The sequence below is a fragment of the Hetaerina americana genome, unplaced genomic scaffold (assembly GCF_022747635.1).
Source record: "Hetaerina americana unplaced genomic scaffold, ioHetAmer1.1.p SCAF_1, whole genome shotgun sequence".
NCBI classification, from domain to species: Eukaryota; Metazoa; Arthropoda; class Insecta; order Odonata; family Calopterygidae; genus Hetaerina; species Hetaerina americana.
Window position 1 is genome coordinate 111,349,690 of NW_027286069.1, and position 27,598 is coordinate 111,377,287.

At 38.3% G+C, this 27,598-nt stretch overlaps 1 protein-coding gene across 3 annotated transcripts; it reads right to left on the reverse strand.

The window, feature by feature from the left end:
- Nucleotides 1-3,327: 3,327 nt before the first annotated feature.
- LOC139695765 (E3 ubiquitin-protein ligase Mdm2-like) lies at nucleotides 3,328-25,893 on the reverse strand. 3 transcript variants are annotated; one of them, XM_071594554.1, is made up of 6 exons: nucleotides 25,754-25,893; nucleotides 25,634-25,672; nucleotides 15,808-15,912; nucleotides 15,544-15,716; nucleotides 10,256-10,438; nucleotides 3,328-3,848 (listed from the first exon to the last, which is right to left on the reverse strand). In XM_071594554.1, exons 1-6 carry the CDS (start codon nucleotides 25,824-25,826, stop codon nucleotides 3,474-3,476), a joined length of 948 nt encoding a protein of 315 aa, XP_071450655.1. In that variant the 5' UTR covers nucleotides 25,827-25,893; the 3' UTR covers nucleotides 3,328-3,473. The 3 variants fall into 3 exon arrangements, with proteins under 3 accessions (XP_071450655.1, XP_071450647.1, XP_071450664.1); XM_071594546.1 differs by having other exon boundaries at nucleotides 3,329-3,848; nucleotides 25,634-25,675; XM_071594563.1 differs by lacking the exons at nucleotides 25,634-25,672; nucleotides 25,754-25,893 and adding an exon at nucleotides 17,255-17,323 and having other exon boundaries at nucleotides 3,330-3,848.
- Nucleotides 25,894-27,598: the final 1,705 nt, after the last annotated feature.

Below are 27,598 nucleotides of genomic sequence, written 5' to 3' on the forward strand. Positions count from 1 at the left end.
CGGGAGAGATCGAATTTGTTTAAACCGAACCATGGAATGTCCCCTTTCAGAGAGCAACCCTTTAAATTTATATTCTCTTTAATATGATGACATTCTAAACCCCGCCTGACCTTCTGAAGAACTTTTTGTTTAAGGCACCACTGCCATTTGGAGTGAATTACTTTATCAAGGCACAAAATTTTTTCGCCCGTTAATAACCACAATATTTTCTGGAGAAGTTGCGTTACAATTTAACAGGTGTCACTTTCATCAAAGTACCAACCATTACAATAGATGTATTGGTATTGCAATTTCAGAACATACTGCTGGCAGAAGCAATTTTTCATTAATAGTCTCTCATGCATATCATATTGGTTTTCTATGTATAAAATAACTGTAGATCATTACTATTAAGAACTGATTAATTGGCACTGAGTTAAGTATGAATCTTATTAAAAGTAACTTGCCTCTTAAGAAATTAAAATGTTTTCCTCTTGATTTACCGCCAAAAATGTAACACCTTCCAGTTTCCACAACTGTATTCAGAAATTTTCACCCAGAGAAGAGCATAGAAATCTTAACTTCTTTCAAAGCTACTAGAGCTACCAAAATTGTTCCCTCCGAAGACAGGGTGTGTGGTCATTTGATTGGCTTCTCTCAGTTGGGAAACCCTTGCACCAATGATCAGGAACATGGGCCTGGTGTCAAGATTCTGTTATTTGGTACCCCATTACATTAACATATCCAGTTTCAAAAAGAGCTAAAAAATGCCCATTTGTGAGTAGCATTTTACCCACTGCCTACACCCGGGAGCAAAATATTATCGGGGAACATGGTAATGCCAAATTCCTCTTTCACAAGATTGTATCAGATTCAATGCAAGTAGCTTTGCAACATATATTAGGCAGTCATGATTTAATCTTGTGCTGAAATGCCATTTTTAACCTATTACCCCATCTGATATGCAATACCCTTTACCTGGCCAAAGGTCTGATCCTTTTTATAAATTATTGTCATTTTATTTAAAAATCTGAATTCATTGGCAAACACATTACATAAATGGCACTTTTTCAAAGCAATGCCAACACACACCTTAATGATTTTACGGTTATGTTTGTTAGTAAGATAAAGAATAGGATACATTTGGGCCCAAAGAAACAACCCCGATTACAGTGGTTCACCATTGAAATCGCTATTACATCATGAACACACAAGAATGGTGAACATCCAGGGAGAGGAAACGAGAATCGGGAACATCCCTTTACGCATTTTAACCCAAACAATTCTTCAGGCCAATGTTTCACGAATGAATTATGCGACAATTATGTACAAGTAGAACTGCTATTGTATAAAGAAAACCTGTGCAAAAGTTTCAGAATCGCACGGCAGTTTTTTTACAGTCAAAATAGATGATTCTAAGAGGACTTGGCTGCTCTTTTATCAAACACAACTATCCAAAATAAAAGTAAACTTGAATTCTCTTCTTGAACAGAAGTTAAGAGTTCCTAAAAATTGATATCTAGTATAATCTGAAAATATACATTGTGTAACTTAACACAGCAAATACATAGCAATGAATACATTCTCATTACTCTTGGATTCTCACCTTACACTGCATGTTATCTTACTCACCAGTCTCCATTTGCAACATTCATGGGTTGTACAATTAGTCCTTGAAAATAATTTATTTTGGGTGATTTTTTCAAGTTTTCAACAATCTCAGTTTAGCTTGATACCCTTTTCTTAGCATTTCCCCAACTTTTTTAAGCCTTCTAAAAGGTCAAAGCATGTATTAGCTTGCAACTGTTTGATTGAAAGAGCTGGTAGCATCCTTGGTTTGAAGCATTTGATCAGTGAATCACAAAAAATCAAAGGAGAATATGAGGGGCAGTCAAATAAAAACCGAACACCCACCATAACACATGTCCGTGTGAAAGGTTGCAACACTGTTTACATGGGTAAATACTGTCATCGCTGTGGTAGGAGAACAGCATAGTGATAACTCACAGGTACACACAGTTGTTGGGTAATGTCCTTGTTGGTGCATGGACTGGTCTAGGGTGTTCGTCCCGCTGTAGGAATGGAGGCTAGCAAGGAAAAGCAGAGAGGTGTGGTTTGTTTTCTGGTTGCTGAGGGCATTGGAGAGGAGAAATTTATTATCGCATGTCTGCTGTGTATGGTGCTGCAGGTCCCAGATGAGTGGTGTGAACGTGTCGCAAAGGACATTCCGAAAAGGATGCATATCAATGCAAGTCTATGTGCACCCAGAACAGCCCCATCAAGCCATTACCCCCAATATGATAGGGCATATTTATGGCCTCATCCGAGTAAACCAACAAATCACAGAGCAAGAAATTTGTGGTCAAGTCAGCATTAGCCTTGGCTCCCTACATGCCATTATCAAAGATCACTTGCATTTCCACAAAGTTTGCATGTTGTGGGTTCCATATCAAGTGACAAGAGGGACAAAAGTTTAACATAATGGCATCATGCCTTAGTCATTTGCAGCAGTATGACAAGGAAGAGTACATCTTTGTTCCCTATTGTCACAGGACAAAACATGGAGCCAATAATCCAATCCCAAGAGCAAATCCAACAATGGAGATATCCTTATTCTCCCCAGCCAAAGAAATTCAAAGCTATTCACACAAGTTCCGGTATAGTCACGATGACCTTCTTTGACTGCAGTGGCCCTCTGCTTGTCAACTACCTCTGGCATTGAACCACAATCTAAGTGCAGCACTATGAAGACACTTCACTGAAAGTATGAAGTGCCATTAAGTCTAAATGCTTCAGAATGCCATCGGATGGAATCATCCTGTAGCATGATAAATACTCACCCCCATTCAGACAAAGGCTACACTTCCGCAATTTGGTTGAGAAACACTTCAACAACCGTACAGCCAGGATCACCTTGTGATTTTAACATCTTGGCAACCTAAAGAAAGACATTCGTGGATATCGGTTTCATTCAGACAGGGAAGTGCAAGAGCGGGTACGGTTGGGCATCCATCAGCAACCTCTCTTTTTTCTACAAAACTGGCATTGTCTCAACTCCCAATAGGATAGATGTATAACATCTTTTCGTCATTACTTTTGAATAAAACCATTCCATACTCAGTGTAGTTGGAACTGTTTTTCTTTGACTGCCCCTCATAATGCAATTGGAAATCCTAAATAACAATGTCTCTAAATGTTGTGGAAATAATTACTGACAACATAATACAATAAAGTTATTGCATATTTCCAATGTTCTGAAGTCTAACATGCTAACCACTCATCTTAGGTGCATTCTTGTCTTAATTTTGAGAAAATGGGCAATGAGTAGTCATGTCATTTATTAGAATGGGAGCTGGTTCTTGTTTGCCATTATATTAACTGTAAATTCAATAGTACTGTGAAATGACATTGAATTACAAATTATTTTTTTAAAGAATCAAAAATTAGAATCTGCACAATTTGGAATCAACCTATCACCAATACAAATTCTTTCATTAAGCAAAAAATATTTTAATAACTCTGTTACATCTTCGGCTACAAACAGGGCATTTGCCCGATTGAGACCATATTCTCTTGGCACATTTGTAACAACAGCAGAGGTGTCCAGATTTCCCATGAACAAACACAGTATTCTTTGATTGCTCCATGCAAGTTATACACTTTTCACTATTCACAGCATCCTCGGCCACATCAGCCTTGTTTGTGGAGGGAACATCTGCTGGACCTTTTGATTCATTGTCTTGGTCAGAGGAAGATCCCACACCACAGTCTTTTAACACATTAAGGGGAGAATTACGGACCCTCTTGCAGGCTTTCTTCTTACGTTTTGGAAGAGGGTGTGGCCTTTCAGGGAACCAGTTTTTACGAACCTGGAAAGAAAAAAAGACTTTCAATAAAGAAATATACAGTGGAACGTCACTTCACGAACTCTTCACAAAATGAATAACCTGCAATATGAGCAAACAATTTTGTAAGTAACGACCGCTTAATGAGCAACGATTTTTACAATAAATGACAAGAAGAAGTTATGTCCCAGATTGCGCACCTGCTACATTAGAGTGTTTTTAGCACTCGTTCCTCTAGCATCTCAGTGTCACTTGTGATCACTCAGTTTTCCAAACTTGTGTTCCCACAATATTTTGGAATTTTTGTGCAAACTTTAAAACCCCTCACAAAATGTCCTTTACGAAAGACCCACAAGAATACAACCATAGGTGAATAAAAACAATTTCAAGTACGAAAAGGGAGAATGCTTGACAGATGCAAGCAAAGCTAGCATGCACATACGAGGGTCATCCGGAAAGTAGTACCCGTTCGTGAAATAAAGACACAAAAGTAAATATTAACAAACATAAAAAATTTTATTTGAAAGAGGATACTTTAAACTACTTCTCAACATAATCTCCAAGCAAATTAAGGCATTTGTCATAACGTGTGACAAGTTTCTGTATTCCTGCTGCATAGTCCTTCGCCGCCAGCTCATTGAGATATGCGAGGGACCCATCTTGCACAAATTTTTGCATAATGCAGATGGTGTTTAACAATTTCATGAACAATTGTTCGAGAAACATTGGGAAAATGCTCACAGATGTCATCAATTGTGACGCGCCGATCGTTCCTCACGAATTCGTCAACTGAGCTCACCAGTTGGTCTGTAATGACAGACTGTCTCCCCGAACGCTCATCGTCGTGTGTGTTCCCCCTCCCCATGTTGAAGTTGCGACACCACCGCCGAACAGACGACTCGTCCATTACATTGTCTCCATACACCTCCTTTAATTGGCGATGAATATCACATGGGCGAACGTTTCTTGCATTGAGGAATTTAATCACTGCCCTCACTTCACAACTGGCGGCGTTCTCAATTTTTTTAAACATTGTAAACAATCACAGAAACAACACAGGCAATGCTAGCGTCACGCAACTTGGCTCAGAGAAGGCAGACAAGCCACTGAAGCTATCTGACCTCGTCCAGCGGCTACTCGCGTCGTCAGCACTTCATGCGGCACGAACGGGTACTACTTTCCGGATGACCCTCGTACAATCGATCGACATAAAAAATTTGCACCATTTCCAAAGAAAAAGGGCAAGATTAGGTTACCAAGGGAGTGACAAGAATATTTAAAAACTCTTACTTACTTTCAATGATGTGAAAAGGTTTCTTCTCATATAATTAAGCAAAAAATTGTTTTGAGTATATATTTTTAATTTCAACATGATCTCCTTTTAGCTCAATCCACTTTTCCCATACTTCTTGAAGCCAACCAAAAAGTAGGATCTCAGAAAGTCCTCAGAAAAGGAAACTGTGTTGGTGATGACAACCTCGATCAACGTGAACTGTTTTCCACGGATCCATTTTTTCAAATTTGGAAATAGTTCACTAGGATCCAAACACTGGTGACTATATTGGATGTAGTAATACTTCCATAGTAAATGACAACCAATGGAATGGCATCATGCTTGCTCAACAAGCAAACAAAAACCATGCAACAATCAAAAAAATCATAGAGAAACCCAGAAACTCATGGCAACAGTTATCATGGTTCAACAAGGTGTACTATTCATTGATTTTATGCCTTGTGGTGCCATTATCAATACTGGTATTAAGAAACAATGAAAAAATTAAGGCTGGTTATTTAAAATCAACAGCAAGGTCTGTTATCTAGTGGCATAATTCTGCTATGCAAAATGCCAAAAACAACAACAAACCCAAAAATTCAAATGGGATATTGTCAAACATCCATCTTTTATCCGTAACTTAGCACCTTCAGATATCACCTCTTTCAAAAACTAAAGAACTTTATAGGAATGAAATCTCAAAGTGATGACCAAATGAAAAAAAAAAGAAAAAAAGGAGTGAATACTTTTCTTACTGAAAGCGGCAGAGAAATAATAATTATTATTTAGCAATCCATCATTTAAGGTAGGTTTTGGATGAAAACAACTACCAAATAAATATTTTGCGACTGCTAAAAAAACACATTCCAGCACCCTACTCCACAACAAGTCCCTCTTCATCTCGGTGTACTTCCTTCCTCCCATCCAACATCCCTATCCTCTTCCTGCCCTTCCCTTGTTTGCCTAACATTCTATCCTCTATTAGTCTCCAACATCCAACTGCAGATTAATATATTTATTTATTTAGCTTTAGTCCGAAAACAGCACTTTTTGGCCATTACAACAGACTATTCACAGTGAAAACAATGGAGATTATTACAAACACCTAAGCCCTAAGTGGAGGAAAACCCACTCAGGCGGGAATTGAACCTGCGACCCTTGGATTGGCAAACAGGGACGTTACCCCACCTCCACCGAGGCCAGCTGAGGCCTTCATTCTTTTTCCTGCCGCCTTGAGATTTCTCCCAACAATTCCCTCTCCTCGACCACCATACCTAGTACTTCCTCATTTGTTTTCCTTTCGGTCCATTTAACCTCCATTCTTCTACACGCCAACAATTCAAAAGCCTCCAATATACTACCTTGATCAAAAAGTTCCCGGAATAACCACCGTGTGGCGCTCCCATCGTTCCGATTTGAGTTCTGTTTTTTTTGTTAAATTGGTACATCTGTTGTTGATATTCCCTTTAAATCTTAGTGTCATAACTTGACATTTGCAAAAGTTACGGTCGGTTTTCGGTATGTCCATCAGTGCTTCCTGCGATTTTTCCATTACTTCCTCTCGGCTGCTAAAACGCGTTCCCCGTAATGGTTTTTTTAACTCGATTGAACAGAAAGAAGTCACAGGGAGCCAAATCAGGTGAAATCGGTGGCTGTTGGATGGTATTTGTTGCATTTTTCGTCAAAAAATTACGAATAATGATAGCACTGTGCGACGGTGCGTTATCATGGTGCAAAATCCACGAGTTTTCTGCCCACATTTCTGGTCTCTTTCGGCGAATTGCTTCACGCAAACGTCTCATAACGCCCAAATAATACTCTTTGTTTACTGTCTGGCCTTCTGGCAAAAATTCATGATGCACTACACCGTTGTAATCCATGAAAACCGTCAGCATTGCCTTCTTGTTTGACTGAAAACGACGTGGTTTTTTTGGTCTCGGCTCATTTGGTGAACGCCATTCACTTGCCTGATGTCTGGATTGCGTGTCGTACTCATAAACCCACGTCTCGTCTCCAGTAATGATCCTTTTGATGAATGTGGGATCCGATTCAGCCTCGCAAATCATGTCTTTTGCGACGTCAACACGGTCTCTTTTTTGCATGAAATTGAGGTCTCTTGGCACCAACTTTGCTGCTACACGACGGAAACCCAAATCATTAACCACAATGTCTTGGGCGGATCCATAGGCAATGTTCAAGTCCTCCGCTATTTCTCTGATGGTTAATTTGCGGTTATTGACCAACATTTCTTTTACTTTATCAATTTTTTCACCGACTTTCGATGTCGATGGTCTGCCACTGCGTTCATCATCTTCGATTGACTCACGACCACTTCTGAACCGCTCGTGCCACTGGTAAACGACCGTTTTTTTTAGAGAATCGTTGCCGAAACACTTTTCCAACATTTCCAACGTCCGTGCGCCACTAAATCCGCTTTTTACGCAAAATTTAATACAAGTTCGTTGTTGCAAATTTAAATCCATTTCTGCAATTGTAAAAAATCGCCAACACACACAGAGATAGATGTACTCTTGGCTACGTAACTTTTGCAAATGTCAAGTTATGACACTAAGATTTAAAGGGAATATCAACAACAGATGTACCAATTTAACAAAAAAAACAGAACTCAAATCGGAACGATGGGAGCGCCACACGGTGGTTATTCCGGGAACTTTTTGATCAAGGTAGTATAGGTTAAACATCAACAGTGATAATCGGCAACCCTGCCTTACACCCCTTCCTAACACTGCCCATCCTGACTCCCCGTTTCCCACCCGCACCTGAGCAGTCTGAGACATGTACAGGTTGCGGATTAGCCTCCTTTCCCTCCAATCTATTCCTATTTTCTGCAATATACTCATTAGTTTTTCCCAATTCACTCTATCAAACGCTTTTTCGAAATCTACGAAACAGGCAAATACCTCCTGGTTGTGTTCTATATTCCTCTCGATTAATAATCTCATTACTGCAATGGCATCACGCGCACCTCTCCCCTTCCTAAACCCAAACTGATCATCCCCTAAGTAATCATTTGCCCTACTTTCTATCCTTTTGTTTATGATTCTGAGAACCACTTAAGCTGCGTGGGGTATCAAACTTATTGTCCTATAGTCCTCACATGACGTGGACTTTACCTTTTTCGGAATACGAACTAAAACTGATCTCACAAAGTCTTCCGGCCAGATTCCCTCCTCATAGATACTATAAATCAGTCCACATAGACTCTTCCTCCAACATTTTCCTAAACCTTTTAGTATTTGCGAAGGTTTGTTGTCTACCCCCACAGCCTTATTTGATTTCCTCTCAATTAATGCCCTATCTACCTCATTCTTCGGTGTGCCTGGACCTTAACTCTAAGATCATCTTCTACGTCATGCTCTCCTTCTATGTTGAACATTGTTGCCCTTAGTTCTTTACCGTACAGTTCTCCTATATATTCCTTCCATCTCTCTTGGATCATTTCTGTTTCAACTATTATCCTACCCGACTCCAACTGTTAGCACAGATCTTTCCTTCTTTCTTCCAGATAGTGATTTAAACTAGCTGTACAGCACACTAATCTTACCCTTCCTCTGCAAACTTTCCATATCCTCGCACTACGTCTTCCACCATGCTTATTTTGCTTTATTTGTTGCCCGCCTCAATTTATTGTTCAATTCTTTGTACTTCATTTTGCATAATTCTGTATTTACATTCTCCCATTTTCTTCTCTCATCTATCTTTGCAATCATCTTATTCATGATCCAGGGTTTGAAATAATAATATGGAATAAAAAAACTCATCACACATGATGACAAATGCATTAATTTTGCATGGTGACGACAAGGAGAAGTAGTTAACAAATATGAGGTCCATTCAAAAGGTCCCCAAACTTTTTAAACATTTGCCTGCAGTTGGTTATTTTTTTTAATCTGCAGGGAGGACTTGCTTCCACGGGAACTTCACAAATAACAGCATTCGACCACTTTGTTGTTATCTTGTTCTGCTGATTAGTTACAGTCATCAATATATGATAAGAGGTGTTCATGGAAAGTGGCAATAAATCGGATCCATAGAAATGAGCTGTTTGAAGGAGCAACGATGTTCTATGAAATTCTGAGTGAAACTTGACAAATTCATCACAGAAACTTCCAAGTTGATTACTAAGGCTTTTGACGAGGATGCAATGAAACGTACCACGTACACCTTGAGTGGTTTGTCCAATTGAAAAAGAAGCGGCAATCAGTGGAAGACGACGAGCGTTCTTTAAGACCATCAATGTCGACTGATGACCCCCACATCATGGAAGTGAATGATTTCATTCATGCAAATCGACGCTTGACAGTCAGGGAGCTCACAGAGAAGTGTGCCATCTTGATTGGTTCATGCTATGAAATCCTGACTGAAAAATTGAGGAAGCATAGAATCCCTGCCAAATTCGTGCATTCCCTTAATGACAGCAGACCAGAAACAACATCAAGCTCTCGTCTTTCAGGAGTGAAGTGGAATCCTGGCCTCCCAACTCACCTCGGTGACATACACTCGGGATGGCACACTGCAAAATCAGAGTGATCACCAAGGTTAGCTCGAGGGATATAGCATTTCTGGAATGGTTGTCTCAGGATACACTCTTCAATGTAAGGGCCCACCAAAAACCCTGCACCTCCGACCGCCCTACGCAGACCCCCATTGCCTTGGCACTTCCCACTGTAACAATCGTGATGGAAGCTGATTGACCAGGAGGGGCTAGCTCCTGGCAGGCCATTTACACAAAATCCAGGGCAAAGAGGGCTACTACTCCCTGGTCTATACCGGGCATCCGAAACCCGGCTGGGAACAAGAGACCTCACCCTCCAGGATACCCTTCTCTCATTTGCAAGTCTCCAGGCCTGGCAAACATCTGGTTGGATCCCAGAGCAGATGGTAAGACCACACACAGACAGCACATCCACTGGACTGTTTGGACACATCCCTTGCTCACTCGGGGTTTGTTTTTGGGATTGTCTCCCTGCCCTTCTAGTCTCTTCTTACAACAAGCAGGGATACTTGACCCCTAACCCCTACTTGCAGGGGTCATAGAGAGATTTTATTAATACTTAAGAATGTCTATATCCAAGTGCAGACTAAATTGCTTGAAATGGAACATCTACGAGCAACACCAATAATGAGTAGTCCTCACCTGGAAGCATTTACTGCAGTAGCGTGGGAGAGGCTTGTTGAGGCACTTACACCTCAAACATGTCCAGTAGTCAGTTCTTGGAATGTCTGAGTCGGATGTATCTTGGTTTGGGTTGGATTCATCACCAAACTCCCCCTTTTCATCTACCTTTACCACAATCTCCGTCACCTTCACACGACAGTCCTGGCAAGAAAAAGGGAAATAATATATCATCCTGAGCACATGTGGAATAAAAGAACACAAATAAATTCAATCAGCAACAAATCATCTGGAATTCTCCTTTGCTCGACTACTAGATAACCTCAGACATTCAAGAAAACCACTTTGACTACTACAACTTTCAATTTTCCATGCTTACTAATTTTATATTCTTTATTTTTTCCAAGCAAGCCATCAACTGGGTTTGTGGCAGGGGGTGAGTACACACCAGACTAATTTTGACACGAATATTTTTAACCCAACTGCAGTCGGACTATGTTATTATAATCCCCAATCATTTTTAGAAAAAATGACAATCTGTTCGACAATTAAGCTCTCTAATATTATTGACATGATCTTGCCTACCATAGAACGATGGGGGTAATAATACATTTTCAACATTATCTCTGAAGATGCATCCTTGCAACTTATACAAGAAATTTAATCTGTAATTTAACCTCCACTGTGAGTGATTCCCACTCTAGATCCTCTAATATTTAAGATATGCTACTCCTTTTATCATAACAACATGTCACAAATTTAGCTCCTCTATGCCACAAAAAAATAACAAGTCTCCTCGACCTTTTCATCACATTTACCCAGGACTCTTCTAATAAATCCTAATTTTTTAAACATAACAGTTTTAGGCTTAACGTAGTGGAGTTCCTTAATTATGGGGGTAGAGAAAGAAACTCCACGCTTACACACAAAGATTTAATACTCTGCATGACCATGGTTTCAATGCTGCGCATCATAAGGTGACACACATGTAAAATTTTTCAAGATATATAGCCTGGCTCCAAGAGGGGAGGTAGGTAGGAGTAGTAAGGGAGAAGGAGTAAGTTGTGTACTGGTGCAGCAAACTATTAGTGGGCTATGGAGTGGGTGTTGCAGTGGGCTAGGAGAGGGGGTAAAACCACTGCAGACAAACATCCCACCCTCCCCTAGCCCACTAATGGGTTGCTGCACCAGTACTCAACTTACCCTCTCTCCCTTACTCCCCCTACCTTCCTTCCCTCCAGGCCAGCCAATATAGATAGCCAGGCTATCTATATTGGTTGAAAATTTTTTCATGTGTGTCACCTGATGATGAAGCTCACCATCAAAACCTTTGTCATGTGAAATAATAAATCTTTATGTGGAAGTGCAAAGTTTCTTTCTCTACCCTCATCCTAACCTTTTGTTAGCTTGTCCACATATTTCCCATTCATGTTGTATTCACTCTTATTATATCAAAAATACTCCCAAGGAATAAGACAAACTTCACTCAAAATTGTTATAAATACGGTACCACCGGTTTACCGGTAGAGTACCACCCATCACATAAATGACATCTCCAGGTACAATGGTACCAATGTGATGAAACTGGTAGTACCGTATCAATAAAAATTTTTGGTGAATTTTAGAAAGTGTGCCATTCCTCAAGATGAATGTTCACAAGGTGGAGCCCGATACCATTGCAAAAATACTCCTTATTGGTATCTCAGCATCACTGGAATGCCTCATGTGTACAATGAGGTGCAAATTCATGCTGCATGACCCCAGGGTTTATTTCCAGCTGTATGTCATCAAGATTGTCCTAGTCCATTTCATCGTATTACCAGCGTCAGCATTCACACAATCTTCTTGCAAATCAAGGCAAATGTCACTTTTCTTACATTCAGCAGCAAGACAACTTACATCATTCATAAAAATAGCATTGAAATGCATGCAACCAGTTATACCCAAATAAACAATAATATTGTACCGGCAGATATACCACCACAGCAATTATTTTTCTTGAAGCATCATTTGCGATAAAACACACCACATAAATGGCAAAAAGATTTTTCAATTTTAAATATGGATGCAAAATTTCTTGTCTGTTACATAATATCTCCACATACCATTCATTTTCAAGGCTTTCCTTAAGTCACCTTGGTATACAGCATAATAAATTGAAACTGCCCTGTAAAATGACAAGGGCATATTTCCAATGAAATCATGAGGAAAACACTTCTTTGCAGGGATTTAAATGCTCCAAAAGCTTTGGAATGTCTAGTTGGTGACAGAATCAATGCCTTTCATGCAGAAGGGTGTGAACTTAAGAGAGTTAGTAGGCGAGGACAAACAAACCGTACCACTCAAAGTGAGAGGGGAAGAGCTTTCATATTTTAGTAAGAAAAACATTTTTTAATTGAACCATATCGAGAATTATTTTTTCTGACACTCACCAACCATATGATGGCAACCTAAAGAAAGTTCAAGGTATCATATGATTACTGAAGATGATCTGTCATAAAAAACCAAATTTGATCACACTAAAAAACCACAAGTACATTTTTGATTTAAAAAATCCCATTGCTAATGAATGTTCTTCATTAACTGCAAAACTTACTAACACAGCAGTGTGGAAATCAACTATGCACTAAAAAGTGTTTTTTGAAAGCTTCAATATTTACCTGAATCATCCTCATCTATAATATACCTCTCACCCAATATCATCACCATACATATCCTCTACGTACTCCTTCTATTTTCTCCGTCCAATTAATAATTCACGTGCCATATGTTGAGTATGCAGGTATTCCCTTTCTACTTCTTGACAGTAGTTTCACCTTTCTCTACATCACATCCATTTCTCCCTTGTTTTGTTAACTCTCCACATCCTCACTGAGCATCTTCCACCATGTCTCTCATGCCCAATTAGATTCCTGTTTCTATTATTAATCGCTCTATACTTCCTACTTCTGTTTTACATTCTTGTTTCCTTCTCTCATGTATCTTCTGAAATCCATGGTTTCCTGGTCCTCTTCCAATTAACTGTTCCTATGTGAGGGTGATCTCAAAAGCTCTTGACCTGATAATGAAAATGAAAATACCTTTTCGAAAAGTTTTAGTGCAATTCCTCGCGCAAAATGTAACCGATGCGTACCCATACATTAATAGCAATTCCATGCAACTTCATACCCTGATCTTTCAAAATCATATCATGCTCTCTTTTGATGATTTCCATTGGGGTTGCACTTTCCAGGCATCCTTCACATGGATCATCCCTGAGGCTTTCACGACCACATTAAAACTCGACTACCTATTTCTCCACGGTGGAAGTTGAAGGGAAAAGTCCCCATGCACATTCACAATCCTTGAATACATTTTGGTTGCCATTAAACCTTCTTTTACAAAGAATTTTATCATTGCAGGACAATTTTTTCCATTTCTAACAACACATGCACAGCAACTGATTCAAAGAACTGCTGGATGGAATGACGCAATTTTACATGGCATCCACTCACTGCTAAGGTGCGAGTAGGTGATAGAGGGTCAAGCTGGGCCGCAATGGGAAGAGGAGCAACATAAAGACTATTACCACATTTATTTTTAATGTTTCTGTAAGCGAAATGGTTACAGTGGTAATGAGATTAATTGGAAATAGGAATGACAGTTGTTATGAGTTCATAAAATCATCTAGGCTTATGGATGATCAAAATTTAGTTTGCTGCTCAATGCTTTTACATATTATTTCCTCAATTATCTTCCCTGTATTATCCTCTTGAATTAGTGGTTATCCTGTATTAGTACTAAATAAATAATATCTGACCCCACATCCACACCTGAGAAACTGAAACCATGTTCCTGTTCCCAACCACAGTAAATTATACTTAATATCTTCCTGAACCCCCCGGAATGTTCTGTGCATACTCAGGGAAATGTTTTGCTTCATGATAATACCACTGCTCAAGTGGTTGGTCAAACCAATGATCTCATCACATTTCCCTCCACATACCCCTAATCTATTGCCCAAGTACCACCACTTATTCCTGCAATTGAAAAACTGTCTAGGCAGTCAGCATCACAACAATCATGATGATGATGTCAGAACAGCCATACTGCAGTGCTAGGAAAATCTGGCAGCAGATTTCTATGACAATCGAAATCTGAAGCTTGTTGTACAAGTGCCCTAACATTGATGAACATTATGTTGAAAAGCAGATTTGAGTACAGGCCTTGAGGTCAAAATAAAATAGCTAAAAATGCACTTCTTTTTACATCCAAATGGTCATTACTTAAAAAAAACCAAGCCTTGTACATCTGTTACACTTGTATATACTTATATCAATTTAAAAAAATTAAAAATATGAAATTCATAATAGTGAGCAGCTACTGGAGGAGATAAAATCAATTTCAGCAATTTGGTAGACTAAATAAAAAAGAAAGTTGTGTTTTCTGTTGAAGAATTTTTAATGTGTTAACCATTGAATTGCAGTTTGTTTCCCACTCTTCACAGGCATTAAGCATTATTTTAGGAGTATAATCACTCATAAAAGAAGAAAAGTGACTTGGTTAAAAAAATCAATCACATCATCATATGTACACTGCTAAGTTGAGCAAATTCAAACCATTTCGGACACCAAACAGCCATGTATATTCACCCAAGAAACTACAATCCTGATTCGCAAAGCTGACTTCTTATCACTCTTTTGACCTGCGACATTATTGCTCCAGAGATATATTAATTTGAAGTTGATATAATCCACTAGGTGAAAGTTAAACTCACTAAAAATTCAGTCGAGTGCTTTAGCCAGTTAAGCTATCAAGGCATCCTCTTAAACTCTGAAGTTTTGGGGGCTTTAAAGGAACGTGATGTTGTGATGAAATACCATGCATACAATGTCACAGGCATTCGTAGTCGTGTGCGACACCCCACCAGGTTAGAGCTAACTTTTAAACACTTAGGCTGTTTATACCGTGACCAATTCTAAAGAAACTGCAGGAGATGCCACGACAGTAACTTTTAATGGAGTCATCCGCTAATGGGCATTTCAATGCAACAATTTCAGAGTGTACGGTTAAGGTGAATGGTTGTTACCCACTGAAATTGTTGCATTGAAATGCACATTAGCGGATGACTCCGTTAGAAGTTACTGTTGCGGCATCTCCCACAGTTTCTATAGAATTCACCAAAAATTGTCTTGATCACTATATTTTGGCAATTATCTCCGAGAAGTATTCATGGGTACTTGAAAATATGCCATCCCTATATTTTTCGATTGTTATGGTGCTCAAATCATACTCCAAAATTTATTAAAAATAACCTTAACTATGCTTACTTTGTCTTCAAATGAAGAGTCACTACTACTTTCAGTTCCCGAGCCAAATGGATTTTCCACTTCAGAAAGAGACAGTTGCTCATACTCTATGGCTGAATTCAGAATCGTTAGGCCAGTTGTCCGAGAAGAACCATCAGTATCAGAGGATGTATCTGATGTATCCCGGCATAACTCTGTCAGGAAATCAATTAATGACAATAGTCATCAACACTTAAAAAGTTTGGTCCAGAGTAATGAAGTGGTCTATTTTGTTTAATAACATACCTGTTTCCCAACCCTGCATACTGTGCACACTTTCATCTCCAGACAATGGAACAATTTCAGGTACAAAAGTAATTCTCATATTTGCTCGTTTACTGGGAGGCGAGTCTGAAAGAATTAAGTAGCTTTAGCTCATTATCACCTCAAATCATGACTTACCCATATTTTACCAACATTAAAGCATAACATAGTCCTGCAGGGCCATTACAAATACAGTAAAGTAATATTGTCTTTCAGTTCAGTGCACCAAAGAAGTTTAACTTGGGCCAATATTTGGGTTCAAACAAACCAAAAAGTAAACTTCTTTAAGTTGCTATGAGCAATAAATTGTAGTGACTAAGCCACCCTGCCACTGCAACACAAACTCCATATGATGGCCAAAAAAATTTGTAATTACCTTTAAAATACCTCGCCTCTAGTTATATAATTCCAAGATGCCAAATACAACCATTTGTTTTCCTAACATCAAAGAATATGACCATAAAACAACAAAAAAGCCTCAAAATAAATTACCATCTACTATAAGATGACCAGCCAAACACCCGCTGTATTGGACCAATACAAGGTTTGAATAATAAGTATTTGGAAAAGTTTGGGAAAAATATTTATTTCAGATATTGTTACAATGAATCAATATTCTTCCAAGTACATCCCTTTAGCATCAACACACTTTTGCCAGTGGCTTTTCCACAACTCAAACTTGCCTTGCACAGGCTCTGGTAGGCGAATTTTGGAAGGTCCTCTAGGGTACACAAGACCCTTCCAAGCGTTCACTTACCAGCCAGACTCTAGAGCTCACAGAGAGAGCCTACGCCAGCTACTTTGTCCAACCTGTTTCTCTCGCTTCACCAGCTACCAATGTGGCTTCTCTTGAACTTCCTTATTCTTCTCATTTAGTATGATGAACTCGAAAAGAATTTATTGGGACCATTTCTTGATGTTTTTCAAATTTTCAAGTCAATTATTCCAGGTACTCTTTGGTGCGTTCAACACAGAAGTGAAAACGTTTAAGCCATTTTCAAGAATGAAGGGCACTTTTTGAAAAGGTATTTTTCTAGATTGTCCAGAAATAGATCCACCAGGAGAGGTGATATAGGTAAAACTGCTACTTCTTCCGTTTGCTGGTAATATTCCCAATTGGATTGGAAATAATTTTACTCTACACGTAACTTTCGTAGAGAGACAAAATCTTTTAGAAATAAACACCTGAATTTTTTAGCATTTTCTCAGCCACATTCACTGCCTAACAAATGCAAGCACTGGTGAAGTGACATAACTCCATACTTAACAGGAACATGTAGCGGGAAATACAGAATCAAACCATCAAAGGAATTTAATATGCCGAAACGGAGGGGGCATCAGGGTGTCAAGAAGCCACAAATGAGTCTCGCTGAGATCTTCGCCAACATTCCACAAAAGAGCCTTGACTATGCCAGCTGCTTTTGCCCACCTGTTTCTCTCTCTTCATGGACTTCCAATATGAGAACTGTTGTCAAGTGAAGTCAAGAAGTGTTGTCACATGCATTATAGTATGTTCTTTCCCATACTTATTTCACTGCCTGGTATCTGTTCACATACCGGTCCTTGACAGCCTGCAAAAGCAAGCTCTCGGCATCATCATTCTTAAGATATTAAAATTTAATTCACTAATAGAATGTTTGCATATTCAAACCACTAAAAGTCATACAAAAATAGTCACTACTAGCAACTACAATAAACTAATTTAAACTTTAAAAAATTATTAAATTATTACAGAACATGATAGTTAGTATGGTTTGCTTTGCAAAAAAATTCATTATTGACATAAAAGTGAAATGTTGATGTATTGCATGAGCGGGAGGATGGATCAAAAGGCGAGGTATAATTTGGTAAAATAAGGTATAATTTGAAGAAATGCCCTTTGGGATTGGGTGCGAGAGATAGACAGAGGCTTCCTTCTAGGAGGCTAGGATGAACAGCTGTGCCACAGGATGGAACCTGCAAATTAGCATGGGGAGGGTTGCTCAGATAACTGAGTTCCGCTCACAGAGGCAGCACATTGGCAAGTGGAAAATATCAATAGCTTATAAATGGCAAAAGAAGACAAGAATGAGATGAAATATTGAAAGACATTTGTTGTCTCAGGCGTAACTTTGTGGAATTTGCATAACATATTGAAATGTAATGAAATAATTGACTTTGTAATTCCACACACTTTATTTAAAAACACACGACCCAGGTTTCGACGTTGAACGTCATCATCAGGTGGTCCTCATAGAAGCACGCTGGCTATATATACCTTCTGATCATAGGAGGGGGGGGTTGGTCAGAGAGGGAGGTCGGAGGGGTAAAAAAGGTTACAATGTAGCTGGGAAGAAAAGAGAATTACATTTTTGATTTAGAAGAGTGGTAGGTCTAGGAGTGGGGAGTGGGAGGGATACAAAATTTCGTTGGCAAGATCATCTTTCCAACGGACACATTTCAAAATTTCTAACTGCTCCAAAGCATCGAGCCTTTGACCTTTTTCTTCAAAATGAATAATTTTTGTCACAAAGTCACTTTTGTGATCACTTTCGATGAGGTGTTTTGCAAAGAGGGATGTTATGTTCTTATTTTTTACACATGTTTGGTGTTCTTTAATCCTTTCTTTAAATTTCCGTCCTGTTTGTCCAATATACTTTGTGCTACAATCCGAGCACTCTAACTCATACACTCCACTCCTCTCGTTTTCGGGGACTTTGTCTTTAGTGTGAGAGATCAGGTTCTTAAGGCATGAACGACTGTAAAAGGCACATTTAATTTTTTCTTTAGGTAAACTTTTAATTACTTTTTGAGAAATAGTCCCAAGATATAGTATTCTCCGCCATTTGGCAGTGGGATCTTTTACATGTTCGGGGTTGTAAATGTGGCTTAAGGCTATTTTTGTAAGTTTATTCCGGTAAAGTTTATTTATTAGATCTTCTGAATACCCATTGTTTACTGCTAACGTTTTAATTACATTAAGTTCCTTATTTACATTGAATTTTGACATAGGGATAGCGGTCAAACGGTGGATCATTGCATGAAATGCCGAAAGCTTTTGGGTGAAGCAATGCCTTGAAGAGGAATTAATTAATTGGTCTGTATACATTTCTTTCCTAAAAATGGAATACTGTAACCCATCTTTGTCTTTAGAAATGGATAGGTCGAGGAAATTCAGGGAACCTTTTTCCTCTTTTTCACACGTGAATTGTACATTAGAATTGATAGAATTTAGATGTGCTAGAAACTGATCTAGTTGCCTATCAGAACCTGTCCACACACAGAAGACATCGTCTACATATCTTAACCAACAAAATACAGTATTAATGAGAGGGTAGATATGTATATGGACAATTTTGAAAAAGTTTTGTTCTCCTCAGCCTACCCTCTCATTAATAATGTATTTTGTTGGTTAAGATATGTAGACGATGTCTTCTGTGTGTGGACAGGTTCTGATAGGCAACTAGATCAGTTTCTAGCACATCTAAATTCTATCAATTCTAATGTACAATTCACGTGTGAAAAAGAGGAAAAAGGTTCCCTGAATTTCCTCGACCTATCCATTTCTAAAGACAAAGATGGGTTACAGTATTCCATTTTTAGGAAAGAAATGTATACAGACCAATTAATTAATTCCTCTTCAAGGCATTGCTTCACCCAAAAGCTTTCGGCATTTCATGCAATGATCCACCGTTTGACCGCTATCCCTATGTCAAAATTCAATGTAAATAAGGAACTTAATGTAATTAAAACGTTAGCAGTAAACAATGGGTATTCAGAAGATCTAATAAATAAACTTTACCGGAATAAACTTACAAAAATAGCCTTAAGCCACATTTACAACCCCGAACATGTAAAAGATCCCACTGCCAAATGGCGGAGAATACTATATCTTGGGACTATTTCTCAAAAAGTAATTAAAAGTTTACCTAAAGAAAAAATTAAATGTGCCTTTTACAGTCGTTCATGCCTTAAGAACCTGATCTCTCACACTAAAGACAAAGTCCCCGAAAACGAGAGGAGTGGAGTGTATGAGTTAAAGTGCTCGGATTGTAGCACAAAGTATATTGGACAAACAGGACGGAAATTTAAAGAAAGGATTAAAGAACACCAAACATGTGTAAAAAATAAGAACATAACATCCCTCTTTGCAAAACACCTCATCGAAAGTGATCACAAAAGTGACTTTGTGACAAAAATTATTCATTTTGAAGAAAAAGGTCAAAGGCTCGATGCTTTGGAGCAGTTAGAAATTTTGAAATGTGTCCGTTGGAAAGATGATCTTGCCAACGAAATTTTGTATCCCTCCCACTCCCCACTCCTAGACCTACCACTCTTCTAAATCAAAAATGTAATTCTCTTTTCTTCCCAGCTACATTGTAACCTTTTTTACCCCTCCGACCTCCCTCTCTGACCAACCCCCCCCTCCTATGATCAGAAGGTATATATAGCCAGCGTGCTTCTATGAGGACCACCTGATGATGACGTTCAACGTCGAAACCTGGGTCGTGTGTTTTTAAATAAAGTGTGTGGAATTACAAAGTCAATTATTTCATTACATTTCAATTGAAAGACATGTTGGGGTTGAGAAGGCATTACGGCCATGGAAGTTAGATGGTGCCATTAATAATGCAGAATATTTGATTTGCTGACAATTATATTAGGATGGAAGCTGTGGCGGCTGATGTATGTTGATTGATTAAAATTAGCTAATAATTCAGCAAATAATGGAGACCAAAATTCTGACAAAATATCCAGAGGGAAACCTGGGAATAAGGAGGTGTAACAGCCTAGCTTGAGAATATTTCAAAAATTGACAAGAAGAGGCATTGGTTAGTGTCTGAGGAAGTATGGTGGTTCGGAGGTTAAGGTTAGGTTGCAACTAGTTGATGAATGACATGATAGGGGGGAGGTGAAACCTAAAAAGTGGACCCGCCCGGGTCCACTTCTTAGCGCTCAACTCCTCCCTGGAATGCAAATAAGAGATTTTACATCATATATTAATTGTGCACATTTTAAAGGGGTTTGATTGTGACTGGGGTAGAATTAATTAATGTACAACAGTAAATAGGACTTAACTTCTTTTTAGACATTCTAGATTTAATGCAACAAAGTACAATTGAAAATAGAAAGATATTGCACCAAACAGTCAAATAATGATACAATATTTACCTAATTATGTTGTACCTGCAATCTCAAATTCCTGTAACCATTACTGGGCAACCCATAAATACAAGTGTCAAGCTTCTGCCTGTGAATAGGTGAATTTTGTTTGGTCCTAGAATGAGACCTAATGAAAATGAGGAATAGGAAAATATACTTAACATATTAACGAGAAGCATCCGGAGATTTTTTCTAAAGACACTTACTGAGGAATATATTTATATTTTAATTTAATGTAATATTTCAAAAGATGCTGAAAGATCAAAATCTTACCTTCGTTACATGTTCAGAGTCTAAGCAAATTAACAGCCACCATTTCTGTTGGTATCGTCAACTTACCAATTAATATTGGAACATTTTTCTTAAACTGAATGATTGAGGATGAAAGACAAGACTTACCTATACCATGCAATATAACTTGATAAATGAATTAGTTTAAAAACTACTATATTACTAAATTATATTGCACGCAGTGGGTTGCGGTAGTCCAGGGGGTAGAGCGTTGGACTGCTGACCGGAGGGTCCCGGGTTCGATTCCCGGGCAAGTCTCTGGGCACCAGCAGCTCCAACCAAGCTATGTGATTTTTCCGGTACCAGATCTTCCTGGGAAACCATAACCAGCACAGGGAAATGAACTGGTCCCCCTACCCTGATGTGTGAATTTCACATGCCATCGGGCTTAGTACTAGGTGAACTCAACCATCACCTACCAAACTGACCTTCGGGTTGATTACTGTGTTTGTTTTTATTTCATGAATTGCCTAAGCATTTTCTTTCCCACTCACTTTGAAGGAATTCCATAAAGCAACAACAGAGCTTCAGTTCACGAATGGGACGTTCAATGTTGGCGTCTAAAGATTTTAATTCAATAGATTATCATAATATTTACCACTCATACTTTTCTAAGCTACACATGATCCAATTCGGCAATTAATCAACTTCACGAGGATCCCATTAACAGCAAAACCTCACTTATTGAGCATCTCACACAGTGATTATTTTGCATAATGAGCTAAAATAATGGTCTTGAAAATGACTAACTTAGCATGAAACTTTTTGCATAACGAGTGCCGAGGAGGGGAGGATTCCCAGATTCATTGCGTGCCTGCCACCACAGTTTGCCTATACCATTTGTATCTTAGTGATCACGCATTTTTCCAAACTGGTGCTCAAACATATTATTACTGATTTTTCTGTGCAAAATTAATAGAACTTAAAGCATTGTTCAAAAAATGGTAGTAGTTTTGTTAGGTGCGTTGACAGCTATGGTCACTTTGCACCACTGTCAATATGTTTATAACCTCAATACCCTCGTAATAAATAGATAATTACATAAATATTTAAAACCAAAAGCCCAAAAAATAGGATACCACAACTACAAGTTTACCTATTAGTCTAGTTTCCCTTAAAAATATTAAAACTTCTATTTACGGAGGACTAAGTAGTACTCCTTAAATAGTAACAAGATTATTCCTTATTTAATGTTTCTCTAGCCCCCTGGTATTTGTCAGGATATAGTTCACCATCAGGGGCAGGTCACTCTTTGCAGCAAGGTTGTGCTTTTCCCTCCATGAAGAGTTATTGGTGTGTAAGGGCACAGTGCCTTATTCACAGAAACGCATGACAGTGACCTCTTCCATCCAGCAATGACCTTTTCCCACCGATTTTGCCAGATGGAAGTGACTGACTTCATTTCCCTCAATTTATTGTTGAGCAGACCACCAAGCTTCCTTCCAATGGTTCAAAACAAGAATTTTGCAAGGCAGCCTTATGGTCGTCCTCCACAGGTAGCAACGTGGAATTGGTCTCAAACATCCCCAAGGCTTCCTTTGCTGCTTCTACATTGCCAGTAATTCCTACAAGGCCATGAGTCCACATAATGGATACCCTGTTCCCCTTTTCATGAAGGGATAGGAGGGTGGAATGATTTCTTGAACTATCAGATGCTTTGATGAGAAGATCACCATAGATTTTAACATGCTCAATGAGCCCAACAAATTAAGCAAGAGCCATAACAGTTTCAGGTTTAACTTTGAGGAATTCCTTCATTATGAGGGTAAAAAGAAACTTTACACTTCCCCAATAAAGATTTCATATTTCACAACCATGGTTTCGATGCTGTACATCATCATCAGGATGATCACCTGATGATGATGTGAAGAGTCGAAACCATGGTCGTGAAACATAGAATTTTTAATGTGGAAGTGTGAAGTGTCTTTTTTAACTCATAAGCAAGAGCCATTTTCCTTTTATTTCTCATAAAACTTTCCTGATCACCAACAGTTCGGCTGTGAAAATACTGCAAAAATTATTCAGTTTACCCTCTGGTCTCCATAGTACCACGGGAGCACCGCAAAGGCACACGCAGATTCTGACTTTGATCCATCAGTATAGACGGGGAAAAAGTCGGAGTGTGATCCCAGCAAGGCACTCAAGAGCCGCTGGTATTCCGACTCGGTTTTGAAAGCTTAAGGGTGCATGTGTGAAATTGTCTTTATATCAGGCTTTGGTATTAACCAAGGTGGAGATTTTGCATTTAAAGGTAAAGGAACAGTAAAATTGAGTGCATGGATAAATATTGGAAACAAATAGCTAGGGACCTAGTGGTAAAGCGATCTGGTTCCGATACAGAATGACTTAAAAATTGAAGGTTTGAAGACACCTCTCAAATAAAATGTAGATATAATCTTGCCAGTTTAGTCTACGGTCAAGGATCATTCCCAAGAAACGGATGGACTTCAAAAATCAAAGAATCCTGCCATCCAGACCTTAGGTCAGTACAACATGGTGTCTGCAAATACGATGGAAATGAACGGATTTCATTTTCTCTGTGGAGAAGCAAAAGCCGGTCCTTTGTGACAAGTCTCACATTTTATTTAAGGTCACCAGGACTTACCTGGAGGCATTTACAAATTGTGTCAACCGGCAAAATATGGCTACTTCATCCATGAAGAGTGATGCCATCACTGGTGCATTGATACAAGCAAAGGGTCATAATAGACGGGATATCATAAAAAACAGTAAGCATCTCATCAGGTGTCCCACAAGGAAGTGTTATTGAACCACTATTGCTCTTTGAATACATGAATGAGATCGAGTCTCAGGTTTCCAGTAATCTTGGTCTATTTGCTGACAATGCCATGATATATAGATAAATTTCCAGTCATGAGGAAAGAATAACATTACCCTTCCACCTAAATGCAATTCAGAGGTGGTGCAAGACATGGGACGTTTAATTTAATTTGAATAAATGTTTCAATAAATTTTTGGAAGAAAAGTACTTCACCAGAAAACACACTACATTGGGAACCAACATTACATTCGCGGAATTGGTTAAATACTTGAGAAATTTGCTGATTCGCTAATGTTAGGATTCTAAAAAAGAATGCTTGGGAATTGTATAAGCTTTGTTATTTCATGTTAGTTAGGCCCCACCTTGCGTATGCTGCAAGCATATGGGATCCTCATTAAGTAGGCTTGATTGTGATCACCAAAGTAAAATCAGGGTGATTTACTTTAGAACGGACAGAATTAAGATTTCTTTTTCCACGAATGAATAGAGACCATAAAAGATTAATCAATACCACTGGGGTAATTGACCTGTCCCAGCCATTGAAAAACACTAGGCGCGGATTATTTATACTCACTGAATAATTTCATTTACATATTCGTGGATTCACTTCTCAAGGTCATACTATATAACTCATATTTTATACATCATGGATAGCTCATGCAAGGAAATAGTCTGATATGAAATTGTGAAGCACGAAATCTTGGGTACTATACTGAAAAGTATTACTATTGGCCGTGTATATTCATTTGCCTCATCAAACATCACTCATATCACCAGTAATTACACGAATAAGATTTAAATAATGAGTTGCATTAAAATGTAAAATCAACCTAAGACAATCTTAAGGTATCGAGATTCTCTCTTAAATTGAAACTCAAGAGCCTTCAAATGAAGTATTAATCATGGGATTGATTTTTTAATAACAAGCAATTGTAGTGCATTGTTTTTTTTAAATACTCTAATTAGTACGTTCTTTCTGAAGCATGTTCATAGTGTTGAAAGGTACCTCTATTTGCATTTCACGAGTCCCGTACCTATATGATATGCAAGATCAGTGAACAATTAAAATATTATTACCAGAGCTTTAAAAGTTAACGACTGGCTTCCAGGAAGGGACCATATCCAATTTCTGAAATGGGTCGGTAATTGGTTAGTTTATCCATACCGCCTCTTTCTATAGATCGAAACCTTTCGCGGAATAACTTCTGATGACATTTCACGTAGCCGATCCCATAATTGCATCCTTAGGCAAATAGCATCGGTCGCAATCGTTACGGAATAATCCCCCACGGTAACCTTGCACCCCTCCACTCTCCTTAGAGGTGGCTTGCGGGCCACTGTGTAGTTGGAAAGCCTAATTTCTTATAATACACTGACATTGGGAATAATCTATCTTATAATGTAATTGGGCTAAATAATAAAGTCACTCGTAGGAAAGAACGCTTGCGAAATATGTGAGCAGCATTAACCTATGACGTATTCATCATTTAAAGGAATCCAATGTAATCACACCCGATCAAAGTATATCACACTGTAGCAACTGATATATTGAACACAATATTGGAAACAATCACGGGGCATGTATCCACCTACCACTTGTGTCTTCTTCTCTGCCTGTTTCCCGAGTCGCAGCTGCTATAACGAAAAAATTCCTATTTAAAATTCCCCCTAACTTCATGTAAACTCCAAAAATTAATAGGCAAAGATGACTACCATTCACTGCGTTAGATGATGACCCATAACAATGAGCTTCCGAAAACCTTCGGCACATTCTTAACTGCTCCATGCTCCAACTTTGAAACAGCCAGATTGACACACTGCAAATGGCGTCGAGGGTAGGCCTGGCACTTACGTAGAATGGTGTAGGTAGCCATTACAGCGCCAAGTATTTAGCGACAACGTTGAAATATACTATTATTAGTTTTAATGTGTAATAATTAAGGAATTTGTAGTAAAATTAAGCAATTTTATAATATTTAATATCGTTAAAAGTCATTTTAATTTGTTAACTATTGGTAAAAGTTTTAATTGATACAATCTGAATGAATTTGCACTCTTGTGTGAAGGACTTGGATCAAGACTCTCCCTCGATTGACCAATAAGGGCCGAGTTGTATTGGACCAATGGCGTTTGAAGTCACATTTTGAACGCATTATCGGTGCGATAAACTCAGTATCCTTCTATGTCATACATGTAGAGTACTTCCCTATTTTATGAAAGTTAGCATCGAGTTACTGTGAGGAAGACTTGTTTTTATTTCTCAAAACGTTCGTGAGGCAATATTTCTCGTAACCCTGAAAATTTATTCGTCAGGTTTTTGATTATCCGTGACGATGAATTTATTAATGTACGTGAAAGTTAACGCAATACCGAAGCATTCCGCTACAATTTCACGTCTCCCGTACGTTTATAAATGCAGAAGCATATGATAAGGGTACTTCTCGACAATGTTTCGCTGAGGGGACAAGAAAGCTAAGGAAGAATGCTGTCCCCAATGTAAACCTTTCCAGTGATTTATGATAATTATTTGATCAAATTGAGCATTATTTTGAAACTGCTCACTTTAAATCGGCAATTTTAATGTAATGTTTTATTTCGTTGGTTTATATTATTATGTATTAAATAATGAAATTATTTGTTTTCGATTCCCAACACTTACAAAATAAAAACTGTTACGTGAATTAATAATTTTTTTGAATCGTCATACTATGTAAGAATATCAACGCAGTGAAAGTTACATTAGCACATTTTTAAAGTCACTAGTCTTCCGTTTTATTTTTCTAATTTAGAATAATGATTACCCTCAGAAAAAATGTGTAGTTCTTTTACATTTTCCTTTCATCCATCCCATGGAATGATTGCTCTTTCATTAATGAAAGTACACCCTCTATTAGTAGCAAGCATCCTGATGCATGGACACTGAAAATAGGTGCACAGCTAGAAGTATGCTGGATATGAAGATAGCCCTATCAAAGGCGACACTATACTGTTTAAAATAGTTATAATATTCTAGGTATTAATGTGATTTAGTTTAGCATATGTCATACCAACAGCTGCGTGAAAACTTGCAAATTTCATTGTGATATTAAGTATGGCAAACACAAATGCTGAAAATGATATGGGCATTGTAAAGGTTTCTTCATTTTTCATTCTCTAGCATTCACTTGTATGAGAGACGAAAAAGTAGGTAATCAACTACTTTTGAAAGCACTGTGACTTTATTGACTGCAAAATATGCAGCCATGGTTACCTTTCTTTCTGTGTAGTAGAGGTAGTTTTTGCCCAAAAATAATTTTGTAATAATTATCGTACAAGCGGAGAATGAAGTTTTTAATGTTTAATAGATTCCATACTAGTGGCGAATCTCATTATTTCTGAGATCTTTTACTCGAATGGCAAATATGTCAATCATTATTTTCCTGTTTTGTAAACTCTGAGGTTGTTAATTATTTGAAAACCTAATTTCTTCTGAAATATAATTTTAAAACTATGTGACTATCGGTGCTTTTTAACGTCCCTTTGAAGAATGAATTAAAGGTGTATGTCTGTATCTCTCTG

Excerpts from the sequence above, each read along its gene's own strand:
- LOC139695765 (XM_071594546.1), bottom strand. The coding sequence starts at position 25,826 with ATGGAGCAGTTAAGAATGTGCCGAAGGTTTTCGGAAGCTCATTGTTAT. Across the intron at positions 25,676-25,753 it reads ATCATCTAACGCAGTGAATG|CAGCTGCGACTCGGGAAACA; the intron begins GTAGTCATCTTT and ends TTTTCGTTATAG. Across the intron at positions 15,717-15,807 it reads TATGCAGGGTTGGGAAACAG|AGTTATGCCGGGATACATCA; the intron begins GTATGTTATTAA and ends ATTTCCTGACAG.